The 21124-nt window shown below is 57.0% G+C and overlaps 5 protein-coding genes and 1 non-coding gene across 6 annotated transcripts; 5 read left to right on the top strand and 1 right to left on the bottom strand.

Moving 5' to 3' along the window:
- The first annotated feature begins 474 nt into the window (after positions 1 to 474).
- Positions 475 to 2714, top strand: LOC117643822. Its single transcript, XM_034382934.1, has 7 exons — positions 475 to 675; positions 749 to 1009; positions 1117 to 1388; positions 1540 to 1813; positions 2177 to 2248; positions 2460 to 2549; positions 2625 to 2714. Exons 1-7 carry the CDS (start codon positions 475 to 477, stop codon positions 2712 to 2714), a joined length of 1260 nt encoding a protein of 419 aa, XP_034238825.1.
- A 1088-nt stretch (positions 2715 to 3802) lies between these two features.
- Positions 3803 to 6079, top strand: LOC117643814 (cuticle protein 19-like). Its single transcript, XM_034382920.1, has 3 exons — positions 3803 to 3811; positions 4691 to 5086; positions 5159 to 6079. Exons 1-3 carry the CDS (start codon positions 3803 to 3805, stop codon positions 5582 to 5584), a joined length of 831 nt encoding a protein of 276 aa, XP_034238811.1. The 3' UTR covers positions 5585 to 6079.
- Positions 6080 to 6726: 647 nt separating this feature from the next.
- On the top strand, positions 6727 to 6845 carry LOC117645281. Its single transcript, XR_004587722.1, has one exon. It is a non-coding gene; the product is annotated as a 5S ribosomal RNA (ribosomal RNA).
- A 338-nt stretch (positions 6846 to 7183) lies between these two features.
- Positions 7184 to 10159, top strand: LOC117640459 (ribokinase). Its single transcript, XM_034376967.1, has 7 exons — positions 7184 to 7391; positions 7918 to 8059; positions 8135 to 8261; positions 8346 to 8513; positions 8740 to 8831; positions 9383 to 9595; positions 9862 to 10159. The coding sequence occupies exons 1-7, from the start codon at positions 7342 to 7344 to the stop codon at positions 10036 to 10038; spliced, it is 969 nt and encodes a 322-aa protein (XP_034232858.1). The 5' UTR covers positions 7184 to 7341; the 3' UTR covers positions 10039 to 10159.
- LOC117640450 (beta-1,4-glucuronyltransferase 1-like) lies at positions 10051 to 12189 on the bottom strand. The gene is made up of 6 exons (XM_034376956.1): positions 11807 to 12189; positions 11530 to 11724; positions 11129 to 11443; positions 10879 to 11061; positions 10630 to 10797; positions 10051 to 10557 (listed from the first exon to the last, which is right to left on the bottom strand). Exons 1-6 carry the CDS (start codon positions 11978 to 11980, stop codon positions 10363 to 10365), a joined length of 1230 nt encoding a protein of 409 aa, XP_034232847.1. The 5' UTR covers positions 11981 to 12189; the 3' UTR covers positions 10051 to 10362.
- Positions 12190 to 12240: 51 nt separating this feature from the next.
- Positions 12241 to 16016, top strand: LOC117640441 (protein crooked neck). Its single transcript, XM_034376946.1, has 12 exons — positions 12241 to 12457; positions 12756 to 12845; positions 12941 to 13095; positions 13186 to 13388; positions 13504 to 13672; positions 13770 to 14064; positions 14152 to 14280; positions 14369 to 14581; positions 14655 to 14801; positions 14877 to 15071; positions 15159 to 15455; positions 15576 to 16016. The coding sequence occupies exons 1-12, from the start codon at positions 12422 to 12424 to the stop codon at positions 15837 to 15839; spliced, it is 2193 nt and encodes a 730-aa protein (XP_034232837.1). The 5' UTR covers positions 12241 to 12421; the 3' UTR covers positions 15840 to 16016.
- Positions 16017 to 21124: the final 5108 nt, after the last annotated feature.

Genomic DNA, 21124 nt, shown 5'->3' with positions numbered 1-21124 from the left:
GGCGTGCTTGGCGTCCCCGAGGGCTGCCCCTCCCCCGCCCATTACCCGCCCGCCCCAGAGGACTCCGACGAGGCCCTTGCAGTGGCGCGCCCGGCCTGTCGCGCTGCACTGCGACTCACCGGTGACGAGCCCCCGCGGACCGCGGCACAGTCTGCACTCTCGTCCCTCGTCGCAATGTTTGCAGGCGAGGTGATAAATGAAACATAAACGACACGGCCTTGCACTCGCACACGCACGCGCGCCGGAAGCGCCCTCCCCACGCCAGCAGCGCCAGCACCACCGAGGGTCGATCCAACCCCAGCCACCATGGGAATGAACAAGCGATGGTGAGGTGTCGCGCAGTTTGCTTTGCTTTACACACCGGGCCGGTTTCCGGCGCGGATTGCGGCGGTCTGATTCCACACAGCGTGGTCGCGCCGGCTCCGCGCTGTGCGGAAGCAGTCCGCTGTGATGGGGTAGCTCGCCACGGCCACCATGTCGATGATGCGGTCGCGCAGGCTGTGCTGGCTGGCGCGGGTGCTGGGGGTGTTCCCGCTCACGGAGCGCCCCGCCGGCGAGCCCGTCAAGCCGGACGCCAAGATCAACGCCGTCTTCCCGGCGGACGCGGCGTCGGCGATGCCGCGGAGCTGGACGACGGACTTCTCCAGGAAGGCGCGCGGGGACCCTGGGCCCAAGGTGGGCGATGGCGACACCCCTTGTTCTTTGGCCCCAGTGCGGCGGCTGGTACTCACGGCCTGCTTGTGTGCAGCCCATGCTGCTGGAGAGGTCGGCCTTCTGGACGTGCTACTCGGTGCTTTTCGTGAGCGTGGTGCTCTGCGCCACGGTGTACTGCACCCTGGACGACTTCTTCAAGGGCGAGGCGGCGACGGGCGTGCGGTGGACGTCGCGCACCGACCAGTACGCCACACTGTGCGAGTACCTCAGCCTGTGCATCTCCGCCCTGGCCTCGGCCATCAGCGCCTGCGCCTTCGTGGGCCCCGTCATCCGCCAGGCGGACCTGCTCGCGGAGGTATCATCGCTACCCCTCGCGCGAGAGACTGGCTGCAAGAGAGGCGTTGGAAATTTCTCGCGCGGGGGGTAGTGACGGACCTGCTCAGTCACTCCGATTGCTCCAAGGTCGACGCTTTGCTAGGGCTGCCGCCACCGGCGCCGCACCGCTTCCTGTCGCTCTGGCTCTTCGTGGTGCTGGGCGTCATCGTGACGGACAGCTCCGTGTGGCTGGTGACGGGCTCCAACACGGTGTTCGACGCGCTGGAGGACCTGCCCCTCTACGTCACGTACTACATGTGCTTCACCTCGGAGGTGCTCTTCATGAGCGACGCGCTGGCCGTGAAGGAGCGCATCGCGTCGGTCAACGAGATCCTCGTCTCGGCCATGCCGCCGCCCGGGTACAGAGGTGGGGACTCATATTGTTCCTCGGCCCTAAATGTGGTTGCGTCCCCGAAGTTGAGAACCGCTGACCAAAGCTAACCGAACCGCCCGGTGGTGGGCCTGACGCACTGCCGCAGACCCGCACGTGGGCCCCGCGGTATTGCCCAGGACGCTGTGCGTGCGGCGCCTGGCCAAGGCGCACGCCATGCTGTGCGAGGCCATGGAGGCCGTCTCGACGCGCTACGGGCCGCCGCTGGCGGTCGACATGGTGGGCGTGCTGCTCAACCTGGTCATCACCTCGTACTTCTCCCTGGAGGACCTGCTGCCCTTCTCGCCGCCCGGCGACGACGGCACGCTCACGTTCATGGAGATGGTGTTCGCCATGCTGCACCTCGGCCGCATCGTGATGCTGGTGGAGCCGGGGTCCTCGGCCAACCGGGAGGTGAGGTCGGCCGAAGCACACTGGATTCGCCAGAAGTCCGGTGGCGGTCAAAGTCTCGGACGCGTTTTGAGCCCCCGAGTCGCTAGATGGGACTCGAACCGAACGTGTGACCCCACCAATGGATTGCTCTCCGAACGAGGAATCCATTGGTGGGGTCACACGTTCGGTTCAGGTTCCGTTTAGCAACTCTGGGGCTCAAAGCGCATCTAGAGCTTTGACCGCCGACGCCGGCCTTCTGGCAAATCCACTGTGCAAAGGCCGCCAAAGGCCCTCGGATCGGATTCCCTCGGCAGTTATTTTATTCTTCGGCCTAATTAAGCCTTGGAACGCTAACGCCGAGGCTGACGCCGCGAATGCCTGCAGGCGGAGCGCAGCGCCGTCCTCGTGGGCTACCTGTGCTCCACCGTCCCGCACGGCAGTTTGATGTACGAACAGGTGAGGCCCGTTCATCACGTCGGCGACGTCGGCGACGACAGATTCCAGGGCTGTCGGCCAGTCAGGCAGTGCTGCGTGCAGACCGGCGGCAACCTCCGCCGAAACGCCGTCACGTTGTTGGCGGAAGGGAGGGTGAAGGGCGCTGATAACAATTTCCAAACCGGAAGTGTAGTGAAATGAACCGGAAGTAAAGGCGTCGCTTCGTTTCCAGCTCAAGGCGATGTCCACCCAGCTGCACCACCAGCGACCCGCCTTCACTCACTGCGGCGTCATCGAACTGGACCGCTCCCTGATTGTCTCGGTGAGCGCGGAGCGAGGCAACTATTGCTAACTATTCATTTCCTTTCATTGAGGATTGGTCATTGTTCCGGCCCAGATCGTGGGCTCCGTGACGACGTACCTGCTGGTGCTGCTGCAGCTCAAGCCGACCGCCATCCACGACTCCCACACCAACAGCACTGCGTAGGGCTGAGGGTGAGTAAAAAGGGTGGACCTGGAGTGGGTTGCCTACCTTTCAGGTGGCTTCGCCCCCTCCAGTCGGGGAGGGGGTGACCCCCCCCCCTCCTTTCCCCCCATTGCCTGTCCCTGGATCCGCACCTGGAATTGACGCGCACCGCGGCGCGCTGACTAATTTAAAAAGGTAAAAAGGGGGAGGGGGTCTCAAAGTGACGCACTCGGCGCTCCGTTTGTGGCGCTGCGTGGCCACGCCGCACAGCGCGCAGCTGGCCGGTCGGTCACTCTTGGTCACAATCGAGGGCCGCCACCCCCCGCCACGCCACGCCCCGCCCCGCCACGCCCCGCCACGCCACGCCCCGCCCCGCCACGCCCCGCCACGCGCCGCACCACAACGGACCTGTTCTCCACCGCCGCGGGCCACGTCAGTGCACGTCGGTGGCACGTCAGCTCATTTGAGATTCCCAATACCCGCGGGGCCGTAAGACCGTAAAGCCGCAAGGGAAGGAGCGTTGGTCGGGGAGCTTTGATTGCTCCGCTTCTTTGCCAAGATGGACGCGCCGCCGCGTCGCAGCGCGTCGAGCGCGTCGCAGCGCGCCAAATAAGACGGTGGGAAAAAAAGACCGCGGAGACGCTCGCCGGCCAGCCGAAACTACGTGCCGAAGAGAATTTTCCAGCTGTAAAAAAATCTAACAAACTTAGGGTTTTTAACAGTTTTTGAAATCAAATATTCTTCTTGCGGTGTCTGCCGCAATCATGACGTCGCCAAGGGCTAAATCCACCACTGACGTCCAAAGCGACGGCGGGTTTGCTTTGATCGATTTACCAGTGTCCTGGCCGGGACTGCGGCGCTGCCCTGCACCTGCCTGCACCTGGCCGTCGTGGACGTCGTCGCGGCGTGGAGGCAGCGCGGGTCGCGCTCGGGTCGCCGCGCCTGACTGCGCCGCTAGTGGGGGCACGGCGTGCACACACACACACACATGCACACACGCGCCGCGGCGCACACGCGTCCTGCCCTGCCCTACCATACGTCTATAAAAGAAGCTGACAGTGGCTGCACACAACAGTCCTCCGACCAACCGCCCCACGACCGTCACCACCATGGCTGCGGTAAGCTCGGCCGCCTTGGCTTTGGCGCGACAAAACACGACGGCCGCGGAGGGCCACTTCTCGTGCACCAGTGGAGCCACCCCGCACCACCTCCGACCGCCCCGGGGCCTTCTGCGAGAGTTGACGGATGTCGGTCTCAACTTATCTTACATTTACTCAATTTTTTTGCGTGTCGTTTAGTTACTTGTTTGACCTACGCCGGAAAAAAGGACATTCTAAAAGGTGGTTACGGCCTTTTATTATGAGGCGTGCAGGCTTTTGTTCTTGGAACGGCGCGGTCGCGAGTCGCGCGCGCCGCCCGGGAGCCGCGCCTTCACCACCCACTTAAGCCCGCCGCGTGCCGCGTCCTCGGTTTAGTGGCGGTGATGGTTACGCAACGACGGGACGGAAGGGCTGCACTGAGTAGCGCGACCTCAAGGCCGCCGCGCGGTCCGAGCCACCCTCAAGGGCACGCACTGAATCCCGCATCCGCACCAGGAACGAGGCCCCACCTTCCACCACGGGACTGCGACAGTGAACTGCCCAAAAGACCCAAGAACGACACGCCTCCCCGCCACTGCAAGCCACCCCGTTTGGCCCCGGAGCTCGCCGCCGCCTGCTGCCGCCAGCGCGTACACTGTAATGACCTCACGGCTCGCCGTTTCGTAATTTTCATTCCGATCCGTTTCTTTGCCGCGCCGGCCGGTCAGAGCCGGTCAGCCTCAACTGGACACGACACGCGCACGCGCGACCGCACGCACACACGCACAGACACGTGCACACGCGCACACACATTCACACGCACGCACACTCGCGCCCCATCACGCGGCTGCACGCGGCAAGTCTGCTTGTTTCTTTGTGTCCCGATAGAGACATTCCTACACTGCCTCCTCCCGACAGGTGATCTTCGCGCTGCTCGCCACGCTCGCGCCCGCCCTGGCCATCCAGGTGCCCGCCAGCTACGGCGGCGGCCACGGCCTGGGACTCGGCCTGGGAGGGCTCATCGGGGGCTACGCCGCCGCCCCCGCCGTGAGCTACGCCCCCGCCCCCGCTGTGAGCTACGCCGCCGCCCCCGCCGTGAGCTACGCCGCCGCCCCCGCTGTGAGCTACGCGCCAGCGCCCAGGATCGCCTACTCCGCCCCTGCGCCCATCGCCTACGCCCCGGCCCCCGTCACCTACGCCGCGCCGGCCCCGGTCGCCTACGCCGCCCCCGCCCCCGTCACCTACGCGTCGCACGCCCCGGCGATAGCGTACGCCGCCCCCGCCGTGGCCAAGGTCGCCGTGGCCGAGCCCGTCGTAAGTACGGGGGGAGGAAGCGCATGCCGTTTGTCGCTGCACCGCCGACTCACTCTCTCCCTCTCTCCGCAGGCACACCCTAGGTACGCCTTCAAGTACGGCGTCCACGACTCGCACACCGGCGACGTCAAGAGCCAGACGGAGGAGCGCGACGGCGACGTGGTGCGCGGCGAGTACTCGCTGCTGCAGCCCGACGGCACCACCAGGACGGTGCACTACACCGCCGACAGCCACAGCGGCTTCAACGCCGTCGTCTCCATCAGCGGCCACGCCGTGCACCCCGCCACCCCCGTCAAGGTGGCCGCCCCCGTGGTGCAGGCCGTGCACCAGGCACCCATTGCCGTGCAGACAGTGCACCAGGCGCCAATCGCGGTGCAGGCACCCACCCTGGTGTCCGTCGGGCACGGAGGCCTGGGCGGCCTCGGCTACGGCGGCATCGGGGGCCTCGTCGGCGGCCACGGCGGCCTCAGCTACAGTGACCTCGGTGGCCACTATTGAGGCCCTCGCCGAGTAAGGTGTTGCCGTCGACCAGTAGTTCCTAGTTGAGCGTGTCAGGACGGAGGCTGTTTGATGAACCTCTTCACGCGGCACTGCGTTGCACCGCGTTGCACGGCCCGAGGCCCGAGGTGCGTGACGGCGTTCGCGGCGACGAACGTGACCAACGTGACGCCGCTCTGCCGTGTTCCGGAGCCTCCGGTTGGCCAGCGGCAGGCCAGGCCAAGGCCCTCGGGCCGCTGCAGACCGATTCCGAGAGTCGTTTTCGTCGGTCTGCGTCTCTCGCGCCGATATGGGACGGGGCGTGAGTGCGAGAGAGACAGAGCAACGAAAACGACCCTCAGAAGCAGTCTGCTGGACGCGCCGAGAGAGACAATGAATCGTTAGAGTGAATGCGGATGAGTGGTGCGCGGAAAAGATCGATTAGCTACTCATTTTGTACGCAGTGTTGACGATATTGTTCCAAAGCACAAAATAAACTAGTGTTGCCAAAACGGATTCCTCGACATTCGACCGCTCCTGCCCTGCTTGGTTGTTTCTGCAAGTCGAAAACACAAACATGGCTCCTCTATTTGAGCGCGGCGCTGCCCTCGTGCCGCAACGGACCGCATTCATTGAATTCACGCTCCGGCCGCGGCTCGCGGCTCGGCTCAGAAAGACAGACGAAAATACGCGTCCACGCGACCTGCAGCGCCTGCAACACGAGTCAAGCCGGGAGCAGGTTTCATGGAAAACAGTTCAGGTGCCAAACGGAGCACTGCGGAGCGCGAACGACGGGGGCGGGGCAGGGGCGGCGGCCTCTGCACTTGCACTAGTGCAGCGAGCCCCGCCCCGCCCCACCTCAACGTCACTCGTATTTATAAATGGCAAGACAAGACCACCTTGCCACGCCTCGACGCGCCACGCCACGCCACGCCACGGCCAGGACCGGCATCAGTACAAGTAGTAAGTGAGTAGTCTCGGTAGTACCCCGCCCCGCCCCGCCCCGCCTCGAACCCATATGGCCGCCCGTTCATCAAGTGAGGCGACGTTCAGAATTCAGCAGCGCCGTGCGCACTGGCAAAAACAAGAAACAGAGAAGCGTCGGAGCGGAGCGGGACGCTATCAACGCTACTACCAGTGCGATGCGTGCGGCATCCACCTCCGCCAACGACCATACCACGCTGGGTCCACCGGTTCCCTTCCGCACACCGAAGTTAAGCAGCGTTGGGTGCGGTCAGTACTTAGATGGGTGACCGCTTGGGAACACCGCATTTCGTTGGCATTCTCTTTCTTTTCCTCTTCGCGCTAGACGAGAACTAGAAGAAAGGGAAGAGGAGGGCAACATATTCTTTTCACACACGACATGCAAGGATCAAGTTAGAGCAAAATGAGTAAAAGAAAAGACGAGGCCCGTAGGCCCCTATTTAAATTCGAACTGTAGATGGCGCGCAAACATGGGCAAGCAGGCTGGGCAACTGCGTCCTGCTCCCCGCAAGCCGTTTTCGATACGACAATGCCTCTGGGAAGTGCGATGTGGTTCCGCAAGGGATCATCGCGACGGTTCGAATGCCTGCCGCCTCATTTGATTAGCTACCGCTTCGCCAAACGCGGCCGAACGATTCGCCGGCGAGGATGCCACTCTTCCGCAGCGCGAGAGTGGCAGCAGTGTGTGCCTACCCCCTCCTCGAGGCTCCTTGTTATGGTCCGCGCGGCGCAGTGACATAACCTCAACTTTTCGACAAGATTATCCCTCGGCTGGAGTGAGAGGAGGCCCTAGAATGGTGGCAAAGATTGTCGTCGTCGGTTCCTGCATGATCGACTTGAACTGGTCAGTGTTGAATATTGTGTTTGAGAAGTATTTCTCCCACGCCCTTTGGCACGCTGTTCATTTTCAAGTCGAATGTCAGGTTATTTCCTTATCTGCTTCGCGATGGGTCAAAAACTTGGGTGCTTTTATCTGCCCGCTCATTGCGACGGCGGACGTTGACATGAAGTGCTTGAGGCGTGCCGTCTCCGTCGCCCCGGCCCGGGACTCGCGGCGATACCCCCTCCACTCCGGAGCGCGGGGTAGTCCCGCTGGCGGCCCGCTTTCCTTAGCATTCCCCGAACGTTCGCAACGTCGAACTGCGCAGTAGAAGCCATCCATTCTTAAGTATTGCTGGCGTTGCGTCAGCGAGGCAAGGGAAGCAGATTATTTGAGTTATAGCGAAGAGGCATGCCGCTGGCCGTACATGGCCCGAAGAGACATAACCCGCTGCAGAATCTGGAGAATGGAGTATACACGGCCGGCATTGCGGGCCGTGGAGCCGCGGGGCCACTGTGTGATGTACTGGAGCAGCGTGTTGTCGTTGCAGCTACTCCAAGCGCCTGCCGAAATGCGGGGAGACTCTCACCGGGGACAAGTTCAGCATCGGCTTCGGCGGCAAGGGCGCCAACCAGTGCGTGGCCGCGGCGCGCATCGGCGGGGAGGACGTCCAGGCCACCCTCGTGGCCAGGGTAATGCCGCCTTCACTTGTTGGCCTTCTCGGCGGAATTTCCAGACAAGTGGCGTTACGGGCGCTGTGTTTGTAGGTCGGCGATGACACCTTCGGCGCCGACTACCTCGCCAACCTGCGGAAGAGCAACATCGACACCGAGTTCGTCAAGGTCACGCCCCAGCAGCACAGCGGCGTGGCGCAGATTTCTGTGGCCGAGACTGGTAAGCGCGGCGCCCCGGGTTCGACTCCCGCCTCCGCGTGCCGTTTTGCTGTATTTCTCACCCAGTGGTTACCTGCCTCGCCAGGTGACAACACCATCGTTATCGTCCCGGGGGCCAACACGTGCCTGAGCGCGGCCGACGTGCAGGCAGCCCGGCAGCGCGTCGAGGAGGCCGACGTGGCCCTGTTCCAGTTCGAGACCCCCGTCGGCACCACCCTGGAGGCCCTGCGTCTGAGACGGGCGGCGGGGAAAGGTCGGTTCATTCTAGATTCCAGCGCAAGCCGCACTGGACCGTCCGCGCGCGGGGTATCGCCGGAGGTCATTTAACCGGCGCGTTCGGCGCGTACCCCGTGCCGGAGTCTCTGGCGCGAGGGGTATCCCCGCGGCGGTCCTTTCGCTGCCTCGCTGCCAGCCGGGCTTCACTTTCGCTAGCACACTGACACACTGCCGGCCCGCCCGGCCCTGGCTGTCTGGCACAGGCATCTCCATTGTGAACGCCGCCCCGGCCGTGGCCGACCCTGACCCCGAAGTCTTCAAGCTGTCCGACATTTTCTGTGTCAACGAAACCGAGGTAGGGGCTTGGGGCTTGGGGGTCGTCGTGAAGTGTCGTTCTCCAGTGCACACTCATTCCGAGAGTCCTTTTCGTCGCTCTGTCTCTCTCGCACCCATGGGACGTCTCCGGCAGAGCTCTCCATTTCGGCCTCCTGTGACCGACTGCGCTGACCGCGCCGGTCGGCGTCCGACCGCCTGCCCGCCCGCTTGCTGGCCAGTCCACTCGCTCCGGCTCCGGCGCATCCCGGCGCAGCGTGGCGCAGCGTGGCGTGGCGTTGCCAGAGAGCTAGAGCCGGCCGCTTGGTAGGCGGTCGGGCTGCGACCGCCCGGTCGGCTACTAGACCGGCCCCGGTCGGTCGCCACTGAGCAGCGTCCGACCGCCAGGCGGTCGGGGCATGGGACACTCCGACCGCCTGGCGGTCGGCAGCGGTCGGTCGCAGGAGGCCAAAATGGAGAGCTCTGGTCTCCGGACGTCTCCTATAGGTGCGAGAGAGACAGAGCGACGAAAAAGCCTCTCGGAATCAGTCTGCAGTAACGGATCAACAACGTCCCCTTACCCTTCCCTTCCAGGCGGAGGCGTTGACGGGGCTGTCCTTGTCCGCTGGGGAAGGCCCGGGCGCGCTGGTCGCGGCGGCGGGGAAGGCCGCGGAGGCCCTGCTGCAGAAGGGGTGCCGCGTGGTGATCCTCACCCTGGGCGCTCACGGCGCCGTCGTCGCGGACCCCAGCCGCCTCGCGGCGCCCCGCCACATCCCCGCCAGCCCCACCAAGGCCGTGGACACGACGGTGCGTATGGGTGGACAGTGTTTCCGCGGTTTATAAAAGAAAAGCTCTACGTCAATGTGTGGAAAACATGATCCGCAAGAAATACAAAACACCCAAAAAAGAAAAACAACTGTGCGCGTGGTGGGCGGTGGGCGCCCGCCAAATGGAGGGTAGGCAACCCTCGGAGCGTCAATGCTGCGCGGGAGAGCCTATCCTCGAATTGGCGGGCGTCTGGCTTGCTACGCGACTCGGCTGTCTGTTTGTCATTTGGCTTCCGTCCGTTCCAGGGAGCGGGAGACGCCTTCCTGGGCGCGCTGGCGTACTTCTTGGCGGCCAGGCCGCATCTCGAACTCCCGGAGCAGGTGCGTCGGGCAATGGGGTACGCCACGCTCTCCGTGGAGAAGCTCGGCACCCAGGACAGCTTCCCTCTCAGGGACAGTGTTCCGGCAGAACTATTGAAATAAGTAAACACTAAAGAGGCATAAAATAATGGATCACTTTTATTGGGGAAAAAAATGGTGTATAAAGAATTCCTGTGTATTACATGGCATTGCTTTTCGTATTAAAGCTTTATTTTGACTAGAAGTTTGTTTCTGATTTCTTCTTAAACCTACAGGTTTATACTCTATGGAAGACATTTATCACCACTGTGTAATCATTCATTGAGTTCTGTTTGAAAAATTGCCTATTTCTAGAAAAAATATTAAGCAATAGTAATGAAACAATAATGATAGATTGTAAAAGATGAACAGCATGATTTTTTGAATGAAACTTAAATACTACGGTAGCTAATAGCAGCGTCTTGAAGACTCGGAGTATTTGCTTTTCAGCTCTGTCTTAAACTGCCTGTAGAGTCTTCGATTTAGTTCAAGTTCATCTTCCTTTCCTGGGTGAAATGAGTCTTTGGTTTTGAAGCCATTGTGGACTACAAAGGCTTTGTTTAGCACTGTGAACTTAAAGCCTGCCACGTGAAGTTCACACACCTAAAATGATACCATGATCCCATCAACACCAAACCTTTCAAAATTCAAAAATAAAATTTGGTGATATTTTACCTGGCTGATGCGGTTGAATCCATACTGCTTGAAGCGCTCATCATAAAAAGGCACAGAGTTCAGGGATATGTAAAATGGCTCCCATGGGTCTTTCCACAGTACATCGTATGTTGGTGCTAACTTTTTGTGCACTGGTTGATGAAGCCAGGTTTCATAATCTGTATGTGCCTGAGAAGACAGAACATATTAATGAGTGACTCAATATAAGCTACAATGGGAAAATAAACCCTGAATGAATAGAAGTCTTACATGGCACTTCCAACAAAGTTGTGCATAAAAGGGACGAACATTTCCAGCCTCAACAGCACGAATGAGTTCCACCTTTGTTTGAGGAATAATGTTGCCTTCAAAAGCAGGTATCACAAAAACAGTCTTGTCTAAAGTAAGATTCTTTTGAAACCAACTGTTGTGGGTCGCAAGGTGCAGAAAATCCTAAGCCCAGAGAAATGATAAGAAAAAATATATTCGCCAGGCTTAAAGTAAAAGTATGATTATTTACCTCTCTGAGTCCTTGACTTGGCACCATATCAACGTCAATCACTAATACAAAATCTGTTACAGCTGCTCTGCGAGCAGTATTTCTTAACAGGTTGTTAGGGTAAGCATCAATATGGTTGTAATTGCTCTCCGAAGCATTCTGTTGAGGAATACTGGCTGGTTTGGAGGGTAGTCCACCAGCAGCACTAACTGGCCACACAAATGAAAATGTTACATAGTTTTTAAGAAACTCCTCTGACAAATGTAATTTTGCCAGTTCTAGAAGTGTGGACCATTCATGCCCTGATCTTGCAAACACTGCAACAGACAAGGGCCCCTGGAACAAGAATAATACACATAAACATAACACTGTGGTCAAGAAAATTCCAGTACACACCTAGGGAGTCTTATAATTATGGGTACCTTCCACTGATGTGCCAGCCGAATGAGAGAAGGCAAGTGATCTTGTGAACATTGAGTGACAAGAGTAATGTCTTGTAAGTGACTTCTAGAGTCTCTTTCGTAGGGCTGCAACAAACTTATGTGATATTCGCCACTGGTGTCCAAAACCCAATTTCTTTCAATAAATGCCGCAAAGGCTGACAATTCTTCTTCGACCTGTATAGTTCATATACATATGTAATGACTGCAAAAAAAGAGTTTAACGAAACAATCAGCAATGCGAACTAGTCGTTATTACCTGGTCGCCAGCAGGGCTGTATTTGGGCAATTGTCCATATGCTGGTTGCGGGACATGATTATTCTTGCGCTGGCGAGATTCTAAGCGATTCAGGAGGATGATGTGGATGAGCTGGAGCAAACCAACTACTCCTATCAAAAACAGCATCAACCTCCCACACAAGAAACGGTGCATGATCCCAGTAGACCGTCATAATTGACACCACCCCACAAATCAAAGAATTTTCAAGTTCATTTTGAGTACGAGGTGGCGGTTTAAGTCCTCATCTGATTGAATTTTAAGTTAAACTCAGTCCAAACAACGTTTTGCATTCGCACTTCTCAGCATCACAAAGCAGACCCAGCAGACGCTTTAGGCTTGACATTTGTTTATGCCCAACGATTTCTCATCATTAAGAAAGCGAGTATGAAAACATTTCTGTTCAGAAAGGGGAAGGGGGAGGAGGAGAGGAAAGGAAAGGGGTACGGGAACCACAACCAACAAACGTTGAGTGGCGGTATTTTATTTTGTTTGATAGTTACTCCTATTTCCCATATTGTATTTTTGATTCTGTGAAGTTCATCTGATCACACGGTTCGGACGTCCGTTTTGTAATTTGAAGCCTCGGCCATCACGATGGAGCGACCACAGAAAATGCCCAAAGTGGCGAAGGTAAGTTAGGTTAAGCGTCTCACTACCAAACCCATCATATTATATTTGGTAGGAGAAGGCTTCCTATTTTCTCCTTTTAAATTAAAATCAAATTAAAATTTATTTCACCATTTTTATCCATCTCTGTTTATCAACTATTACCAAATTTCAAGAGTAACGGGGCATGACATCTGCATCGACTGTGTGCTCATCTATTTATCCACCTTAAAAGTCTTTCTAGTGGCACATCTTTTAATGTAAATAACTCCTTGACATTGTTTGTGTTCTTGGATTTTGACATTTATGTATGTGCCCTCAGGTGAAGAATAAGGCTCCGGCAGAGATCCAAATTACTGCTGAGCAGCTCCTGCGAGAAGCCAAGGAACGTGATCTTGAAATCCTTCCCCCGGTAAGTAAAAGAAATTATTCTGCTCTGCATTTTTTAATAAAATTTTGCAGCTCTAAGTTTCATCCTTAATCGTATGTCTACAATTTTCTTTCCAGCCTCCTAAGCAAAAGATCTCTGATCCAGAGGAACTTGCAGATTACCAACACAGAAAGCGCAGAGCTTTTGAAGATGGCATCAGGAAAAATCGCAGCGTTATTACCAATTGGATCAAATATGCCCAATGGGAGGAAAGTCAAAAAGAGGTTCCCAGGTATAATAATAATAATATGCACTTCATGTGGAAGCAATGGTTGTTTATATTTGAAGAATATCTCAATGATTTTTTTCCACTTCATTTCAGAGCCCGGTCTATTTATGAGAGAGCATTGGATGTTGATCATCGCAATATTACACTTTGGCTTAAGTACACAGAACTGGAAATGCGAGCCAGACAAGTCAACCATGCTCGTAATTTATGGGATCGGGCAGTCACCATATTACCAAGAGCCAATCAATTTTGGTACAAGTACACCTACATGGAAGAAATGTTGGGCAACATTGCAGGTAAACCTTTCTTATCCTTTGTTTCTGTAACTATTTGTCCAGAAATTGCATTACCTGTCAATGGCATTTCTAGAATTGTCTAATGATCTGATACAACAAACCTTCTTATCTACAGGAGCCCGACAGGTATTTGATCGTTGGATGGAGTGGGAACCTGATGAACAAGCCTGGTTGACATACATCAAGTTTGAAATGAGGTATAAAGAGATTGACAGAGCCCGTAAAATTTATGAAAAATTTGTGTATGTTCATCCAGATGTCAAAAATTGGATAAAGTTTGCTCGGTAAGTTCATTTAAATCTTTCCTATGCCATGACTGGTTGAAGATTTGCTTGATTTAATATGTAAAACAGTAACTAACACACAGTTTGGTGGACACAGGTTTGAAGAGAATAATGGTTTTATCAGTGGTGCTAGGAAAGTGTATGAAAGAGCTGTAGAATTCTTTGGAGAGGAAACCTTAGATGAAAAGCTATTTATTGCTTTTGCTAAATTTGAGGAAGGTCAAAGAGAGCATGACAGAGCGAGAGTAATTTACAAGTATGCTCTGGATAATATTCCAAAAGAGTATGCTCAAGAACTGTACAAAAATTACACCATTCATGAGAAAAAGTATGGTGATAGAACTGGCATTGAAGACGTTATTGTCAGCAAGCGCAAGTTTCAATATGAAGAGGTTAGTGGTGATTTATTTTGTTGGAATGCATTTTATTAGTAGAGTTCAAATTTAATTGTAAGCTATAATATCTTTTCATCAATTTAGGAAGTGAAAGCCAATCCCAACAACTATGATGCTTGGTTTGATTACCTCAGATTAGTAGAATCGGAAGGCAATCCAGACCAAATCAGAGAAACGTATGAAAGAGCCATTGCCAATGTACCTCCAACAAAAGTGAGTTTCCTTTCCTTCTTTAGTAAATTTAATCTGTTGTCAAAGAACCACAACAAATTTTTTTATTTACCATGTTTTTGTTTTTTAGGAAAAGCAATTTTGGAGAAGGTACATCTATTTGTGGATAAATTATGCTCTGTGGGAAGAACTCACTGCAGCAGATGAAGAAAGGACCAGGCAAGTTTATAGAGCATGTATTCAACTCATTCCTCATAAGATATTTACATTCACCAAGGTGTGGCTCCTGTATGCCCATTTTGAAATAAGGTGTAAAAACCTCTCTGCAGCTAGGAAATCCCTGGTGAGTTCTTTGCAGTTATTTCTGACTTAAAGTTGTGTTCCGCAAGAACTACAATGTTTGCTTTTGGTTACAGGGTATGGCTCTAGGAATGTGCCCTAAGGATAAATTATTCCGTGGTTATATAGACTTGGAGATTCAACTCAGAGAATTTGACCGGTGTCGTACATTATATGAGAAATTTTTGGAGTTTGGCTCTGAAAATTGTATTACATGGATGAGGGTAAAGAATAACATTTTTGTGATTGTAATTTTTATTTTGTCTCTTTATTTTTTTAATAATAATCTTTTTCTATAGTTTGCAGAATTAGAAATGCTGTTAGGAGATATGGATCGAGCTCGAGCCATATATGAATTAGCTGTTTCTCAACCTCGTTTAGACATGCCTGAGCTTCTCTGGAAGGCATACATTGACTTTGAGACTGGACTGGGCGAATTTGACAAAGCTCGAGGCCTTTATGAACGTCTTTTGGAGAGAACATTGCATGTCAAGGTATTTGGTGATACTATAAACCGATTTTTTTGGAAACCGAAGGATTTGGGACTGTGGTAACAAAACGTCCATTTTTTGTTTACGCAGGTTTGGATGAGTTACGCCCAGTTTGAGATGTCTTGTGCCGAATCCCAAGATGACGAAGAAGAAAACTCTGAAGAGGCTGCTGACCGAGCTGCAATGGCTGTCTCCCTTGCAAGAAGAGTTTATGAAAGGGCAAACACTTCTCTGCGTAGTGTTACTGACAAGGAAGAGCGAGTGCTTTTGCTTGAAGCGTGGCGCACTTTTGAGGAGACACATGGAGATGAGGCCTCATTAGAGAAAGTCAAACAGCGTATGCCTCGTCGTATCAAGAGGAGACAACGTGTTCAAGCAGAGGATGGGGTACGTTGCTTTAACATGTCAAAGAAAGAGAGGAGTGGGAGCAAGATTATATTTTATTCAAGGAAGGGATTCGACTCAATGTGTAAGTCTTACCTTACTTTCATTCTTTTTTTTTTTCAGACCGAAGAAGGCTGGGAAGAATTCTTTGATTACATATTCCCTGAGGATGAATCTGCCAAACCCAACCTCAAATTGCTCGCCAATGCTAAACTTTGGAAGCAAAAGCTGCAGGAAATGTCCAACGACTCAGAAGGCTCTCCTAAGGATGATGAAAATGAGGATGGGCAAGGTGAACAAGGAGACAGTGACACCAGTGTCAGCAGTAGTAGTGAAGATGAAAGTGAAGAAGAAAAGGAAACAGGAGATAAGAAGAAGCAAGAGTAACACTTCCTTTCCTTTTTATTTCCTTTTTTTTTCCCATGTTTCAATGTAACACAGCATACATCCGTGTTTGGACTTGTAAATTTTGTAATGTCTGACTTATGAACTTTGCATCAATTGATAAACTCTGTATATATTAGAATTAGTTTCGGGTAAATAAAATTAACCCGTTTTACTGTACTTTGTGCTGCCTAATTCACTGAGTTCCCACCATTCAGTCAATCTCAGTATCACTGTGCGGGGGTTCAGGCTGCGGGGGTGGTTTCGACAGTTCGCACGCCAAGAAGGCCCTGTCTGCGTTGGCCAGACTGATCCACCAGCAGGGCCTCGGCGCTCTCAGCCCCGGCCCCAGTGGAGTGGTCCCGAAAATCATCCGCCAAGGAGGGACCGCTAGGAAGCCGCAGCCGGCCTGGTCGGTGACGATGGTGACGGTGGGCCCCTTGGGGGCCGGGGCGGGCGGGGCCTCCCCGGTCACGGAGGCCCGCGCAGTCCCAGGCTGCTGCCGCCTGGACACAGAAAAAGAACCGTCTCTGAAACACCTCGTTCACTCCTGAGCTCGGAAGGCCAGTCAGAGGGGAGGGAAGGGTAAGGGTACCTCATGGACGCGTCAGCCGAGTCCGGACCGAGTGTGGCGGCATCTCGCTGGTTCAAGGCCGTTCTAGGCAGTGCAAGGTCAAGGTGGCTGGGTCTTGTCCGGCCTTATCAGAGCACGGCCATGTCCACGCTCGTCGCACACCGCAGCCCGCATTTGTGCACGGCGGCCACCAGGACCACGCCGCGCCAGGCCCTTCCCGCAGCGACGGGCCTTGCGCCACGTGAGCTGCCCGGGGCCCTCAACGCCCTCTGCAACGAGCGGCACCGACATTGAGTCTTGCCAAAGGACCAGACCACTGTTTCGGCCCTTAGAGGTGGACGCTGGAATCATTTGAGCCTGCGCCGTAAGGGTTGGCAAGCCATCCTCTTCAGCCTCTCCACCGCGCTAGAGCTCAACTCTAGCGTCACGGGAAAATTCATTTTCACAACAAATAGAACGCCTCAAAGCCCAGTGGGCACCGGACATCTATTTCTTAGACACACAACAACGTTCCCTATGAATTTCAGACAAATCGGAGATGGTCGACCATTTTCGTCGAAAATAAGCTAAGACTCATGGGTTTTTATCGTTTTCGGTCAAAATTTCAAAATGACCCAAACTTTGGTATATTGTGCTGGAGCACTCCCCAGCACCTATAATCACTTTTTTGGATGTCCATTTTGGCACGTAACATTCTTTTTCTGGTTTTAGTTTCGATGCAGGTTTCCCTGATGGTGTCGAATGGGTGGCCTACCCTCCCGGCGCTCGCCCGGCAGTGCTAGGCCTTGCTTTACATAGATGGCCTGTTTCAAGGGTTTCAAGCGGTACGCGGAGGGAATAGCTGCCGGATATGTCTGTTTGTGAACCGGATTTGATTTTGACTAGACCGGTGTCACTTCTTTCTCCGCGCACCGCTGGCTATACTTCACACGCGCTGCGTTCGCACTCAGCAAGGCTGGGGGGGATGACGAAAGTGATGTCTAGCGTCGTGTGCAGGACTGCAGGGAAGACGAGACGCGGCTCCTGGCTGCCGCTTCTCATGGCGCTGCTCGTAGCACTGCAGCGCTATTCCGAAGAATCGTTTCGTCGCTCTGTCTCTCTCGCACCCTTAGGGGCGGCCCCACGAGTGCGAGAGAGACAGGGCGAGGAGCCAGGGTGCAGCGGTGCGGGGAAGGCACTGGCTGCACTTCTCCCGCCGCGGCGGCGACCTCGCCGTGAATCTGGCCAAGCCGCCTCCACTCGTCCCCTGCGGGGCCTGCGGCCCGATTCCGAACGGGGCTTTCTCTCTCCGTCGCACTCATGGCGCGTCCCGCGGGGGAGCGAGAGAGACGGCTCGGAACCAGACTTACGGGCCGCGGAACGCGCGACGAGTTCTGACGAGACGAGCTCCGCGACGACAAAACGCGCCGACGCCCACGGGCAGCCCTGGCCCCGCGTCGGGCGGGCGGGCGGACGGACGGACAGACAGACAGACAGACAGACAGACAGACAGACAGACAGACAGACAGACAGACAGACAGACAGACAGACAGACAGACAGACAGACAGACAGACAGACAGACAGACAGGCGGACGGACGGACATGACACGCGGCATTCACGGCCTGTCCATTGGTACCTTGGATGCCCCCGCGGCCCGCCCCGCGGCCTGCTGGGCCTGCCGGCCTGCTGGCCAAGCGCGTGTTGCCCGGCAGCGGACAGCGAGTGGAGCAGACTGTGCCCACTGTGCCATTATTACTCCCGTTTGCCCGCCGCCCGGGACGTAGGCATCCCACCTGGCGCTCCGGCACCGCCCAGTCGTTGACGGTGACGGTGATGATGGCGGCGCTCCGGGTCCAGCGTCCCTCTCGCACTCACGGAGCGTCCGGTGAGGGTGCGAGAGAGACAGCGATGAAAGCAGAAGCCAGCAGAAGCGCGAGGCGACCCGCCACCGCGGACGGCGCAACGCCTTCAGTGATTATTGGCTCGCGTTTTTCATCCGGCCCCGTCCCTCCCCTTCCCGCCCCGCGGTGTCCGTGTCGACAGTGTCGACTCGCCGCGGCGAAGATCGGCGAAACCGGTGCGTCGGCGAATAGCTGAGCGAATAAATAGCTCGGCGTGCCGCTCCTCGTCGGCGTCGTCGTCGTCGTCGTCTCCGAGGCTGCGCCGTGTCGAGCCGTGCCGCGCCCGGCCGCGCCGCGCTGCAGATGGTGCAAGCCTTTTGCCTTAGCCAGACTTGCCGGCCGAACTGACGCGCGACTTGAGGCCCCGCCCCGCCCCGCCCCGCCCCGCCCCGCCCGCGCCCGCCGCCACCAAGCACCAGCTGATGAAGGTGAACCGCTACCCGCACCACAGCCCGGCGAGGCGACGCGGCTACGCCCGGCAGGACGAGACGAGACAGCCACGTTCACGCCGCGTGATTCCGAGACATTTTCGTCCCCCTCCCCTTGTTTCGGTGCCCTCCCCGGCGCCCTTTGCCCTGTCCACACGTCCACATCCGCCAGCCAGCCAGCCAGCCGGCCCGATTTCCTCTTGGCCGCGCCGCGCCTCGCACCTGAACAACCAGAGGGGCTGCCTAACGAGCCGTCGGCCGCGGAGCGCGGTGCAGCGCGGTGCAGCGCGGTGCAACGCAGTGCAACGCAGTGCAACGCCGCCTCGGGGCCGATGGGACACAACAGGGACCTAACTGGACGCTATGCAGTCTCGGCCCCCCGGCCGGGCAGCTGGGGCACTGCAAGCCGCTGCACTGGAAGGCCTGCAAGGCGTGCGGTAACGGCATTGTGCCTTTACCTCGTGCCCCTGCTCCCTGAAGTCCGCAGTCCCTGTTCCCGCGCAACCTTGCCGCCTTGCCCCGCGGAGCTTGCGCTTACTGTCGGCGTGCCGGCTCCCTGCCTGCACAGCGGCCGGCCCGGCCCGCCCCGTTTAGCGGCTCGGCTCCTAGAAGGGCCAGGGCCTAGCCAGAGCTAGAGCCCTTCCTTCTGCAGGTCGCACTGCGCGGACAGGCACGGCGGCTGCGTTGGTTGGCGTTATCGGCCGACCGCACTAGCGCGGGCGGAGCCCTAGAGCAGGCCGAGCAAGCAGCACTTAGCCCACACGTGGCTCTGCCAGCGGGCTCATTGCGAGAGTCGTTTGCGTCGCTCTGTCTCTCTCGCACTCACGGGACGCTCCGCGTTGGTGCGAGAGAGACAGAGCGGCGAAAACGACTCTCGGAATCAGTCTGCAGGCCCTGCCAATCGGCAATGGGCTCGCGGCTCGCGCGGCTAGCGCGGCTGCCGAGCCGTTCGGGAGAGTCGTTTGGTCGGTCTGTCTTTGTCGCACTCATGACGCTCTCCGTGACGGCGCGAGAGAGACAGAGCGACGAAAAACGACGCCTCTGATTCTCTCGGGCTGACGATACCCCGCGCGGCGGTGCCGTCGTCGTGCCCCCGCGGCAGCCGCCGTCGCCCCGGCGCGCGGGGTATCGCCGGTGCCGCGGATTCCTCGCAAGCTTGAAAAACACAACACCGGACTACGCTCTTACGCTGAGCGGGCGCTACGCCCCGCCACCGCCACGCTCGGGCCGCGGCCGCTCGGCGCGCAGGCCAGGCAGGCCAGGCAGGCCGCCCAGCTGACAGACACTACGCTCGTAATAATGGGGCGGGGCGCTCGGCTCGCGCTTGGCTCGGCGGCGCTCAGCGGTATGGTCACGCCACGGCGGGTCGCCGACTTGTCAGGGGCGGCCCCGTGTACTCCCGTCCTTGCTCACACTGGGGCAGAAGACCGGTGGCAGCGGTCAAAACCCCGGACGCGTTTTGAGCTCCGGGGTCGTTGAATGGTACTTGAACCGAACGTGTGACCCCCTCGTTCGGAGAGCAATCCATTGATGGGGGTCACACGTTCAGCTCGAGTCCCATGTCCCATTTAGCGACTCTGGAGCTCAAAACGCGTTCGGGGTTTTGACCGCCTCCACCGGTCTTTCGGCACATCCAGTGACTCGCCGTTACAGCCATCGGGCAGCACACCGAGACCTCGCCGAGGAGAAGAGCCTCGACTCGCCTTTTCTCCTTATCAACGCTCGCCTGCACGCTGATTCCGAATTCAGTCGCCATCTCTCTCGCACTCTCGGGGCGCCCCGCGTGGGTGCGAGGGAGAGCGACGAGTGTAGAATCGGCCCGCTGTCTCGCTCGCGCCACCGCGGGGCCCCGCAGGTTCCCCCTCCCCCGAGGCCCGTCTCAGCGCTGGCCAGTCGTGACGCTAGAACGTGTTTACATATTCAAGTTTTCCTCGGTCTGCAGACTGATTCCGAGAGTCGTTTTCGTCGCGCTGTCCCTCTCGCACCCCAAGGGCACGCCCCGTGAGTGCGAGAGAGACAGCGCGACGAAAACGACTCTCGGAATGAGTCTGCTGGTCGCGAGGCGAGGCGCCGTGGCGTTGACACAGCGGACGGCCCGTAACTTCATTGCTTTAATTCAAGTCCACGCCGCGTGTCCGCGTGTCTACGGTGTTGGTGGCGCTGCAGCGCGCAGCCGCCTCTCCCATGGTCGCCGGCCGCGCCCCCAGGCCCTCGGGCAGCCCTCGGGCCCCTCAGGGTGTTCCGGCGAGGTGCCAGCCCTTGTTACGCCCTGTTCGCCTTCACCTTTGACAGGAAGGTGGTCGACCCCTTATCGAAGTCCTTGTCGATAGGATAGGTGGATGGGACGGGCGCGCCGCGACGCCGCGACGCGCTGGTTGGGTTAGGTTCACTTGAGAGGCCGACT

Source organism: Thrips palmi, unplaced genomic scaffold (genome assembly GCF_012932325.1).
Source record: "Thrips palmi isolate BJ-2018 unplaced genomic scaffold, TpBJ-2018v1 HiC_scaffold_1, whole genome shotgun sequence".
Lineage (NCBI taxonomy): Eukaryota > Metazoa > Arthropoda > Insecta > Thysanoptera > Thripidae > Thrips > Thrips palmi.
Note: the sequence above shows the minus strand (reverse complement) of the source record. Positions and strands in the feature narration are given on the sequence as shown.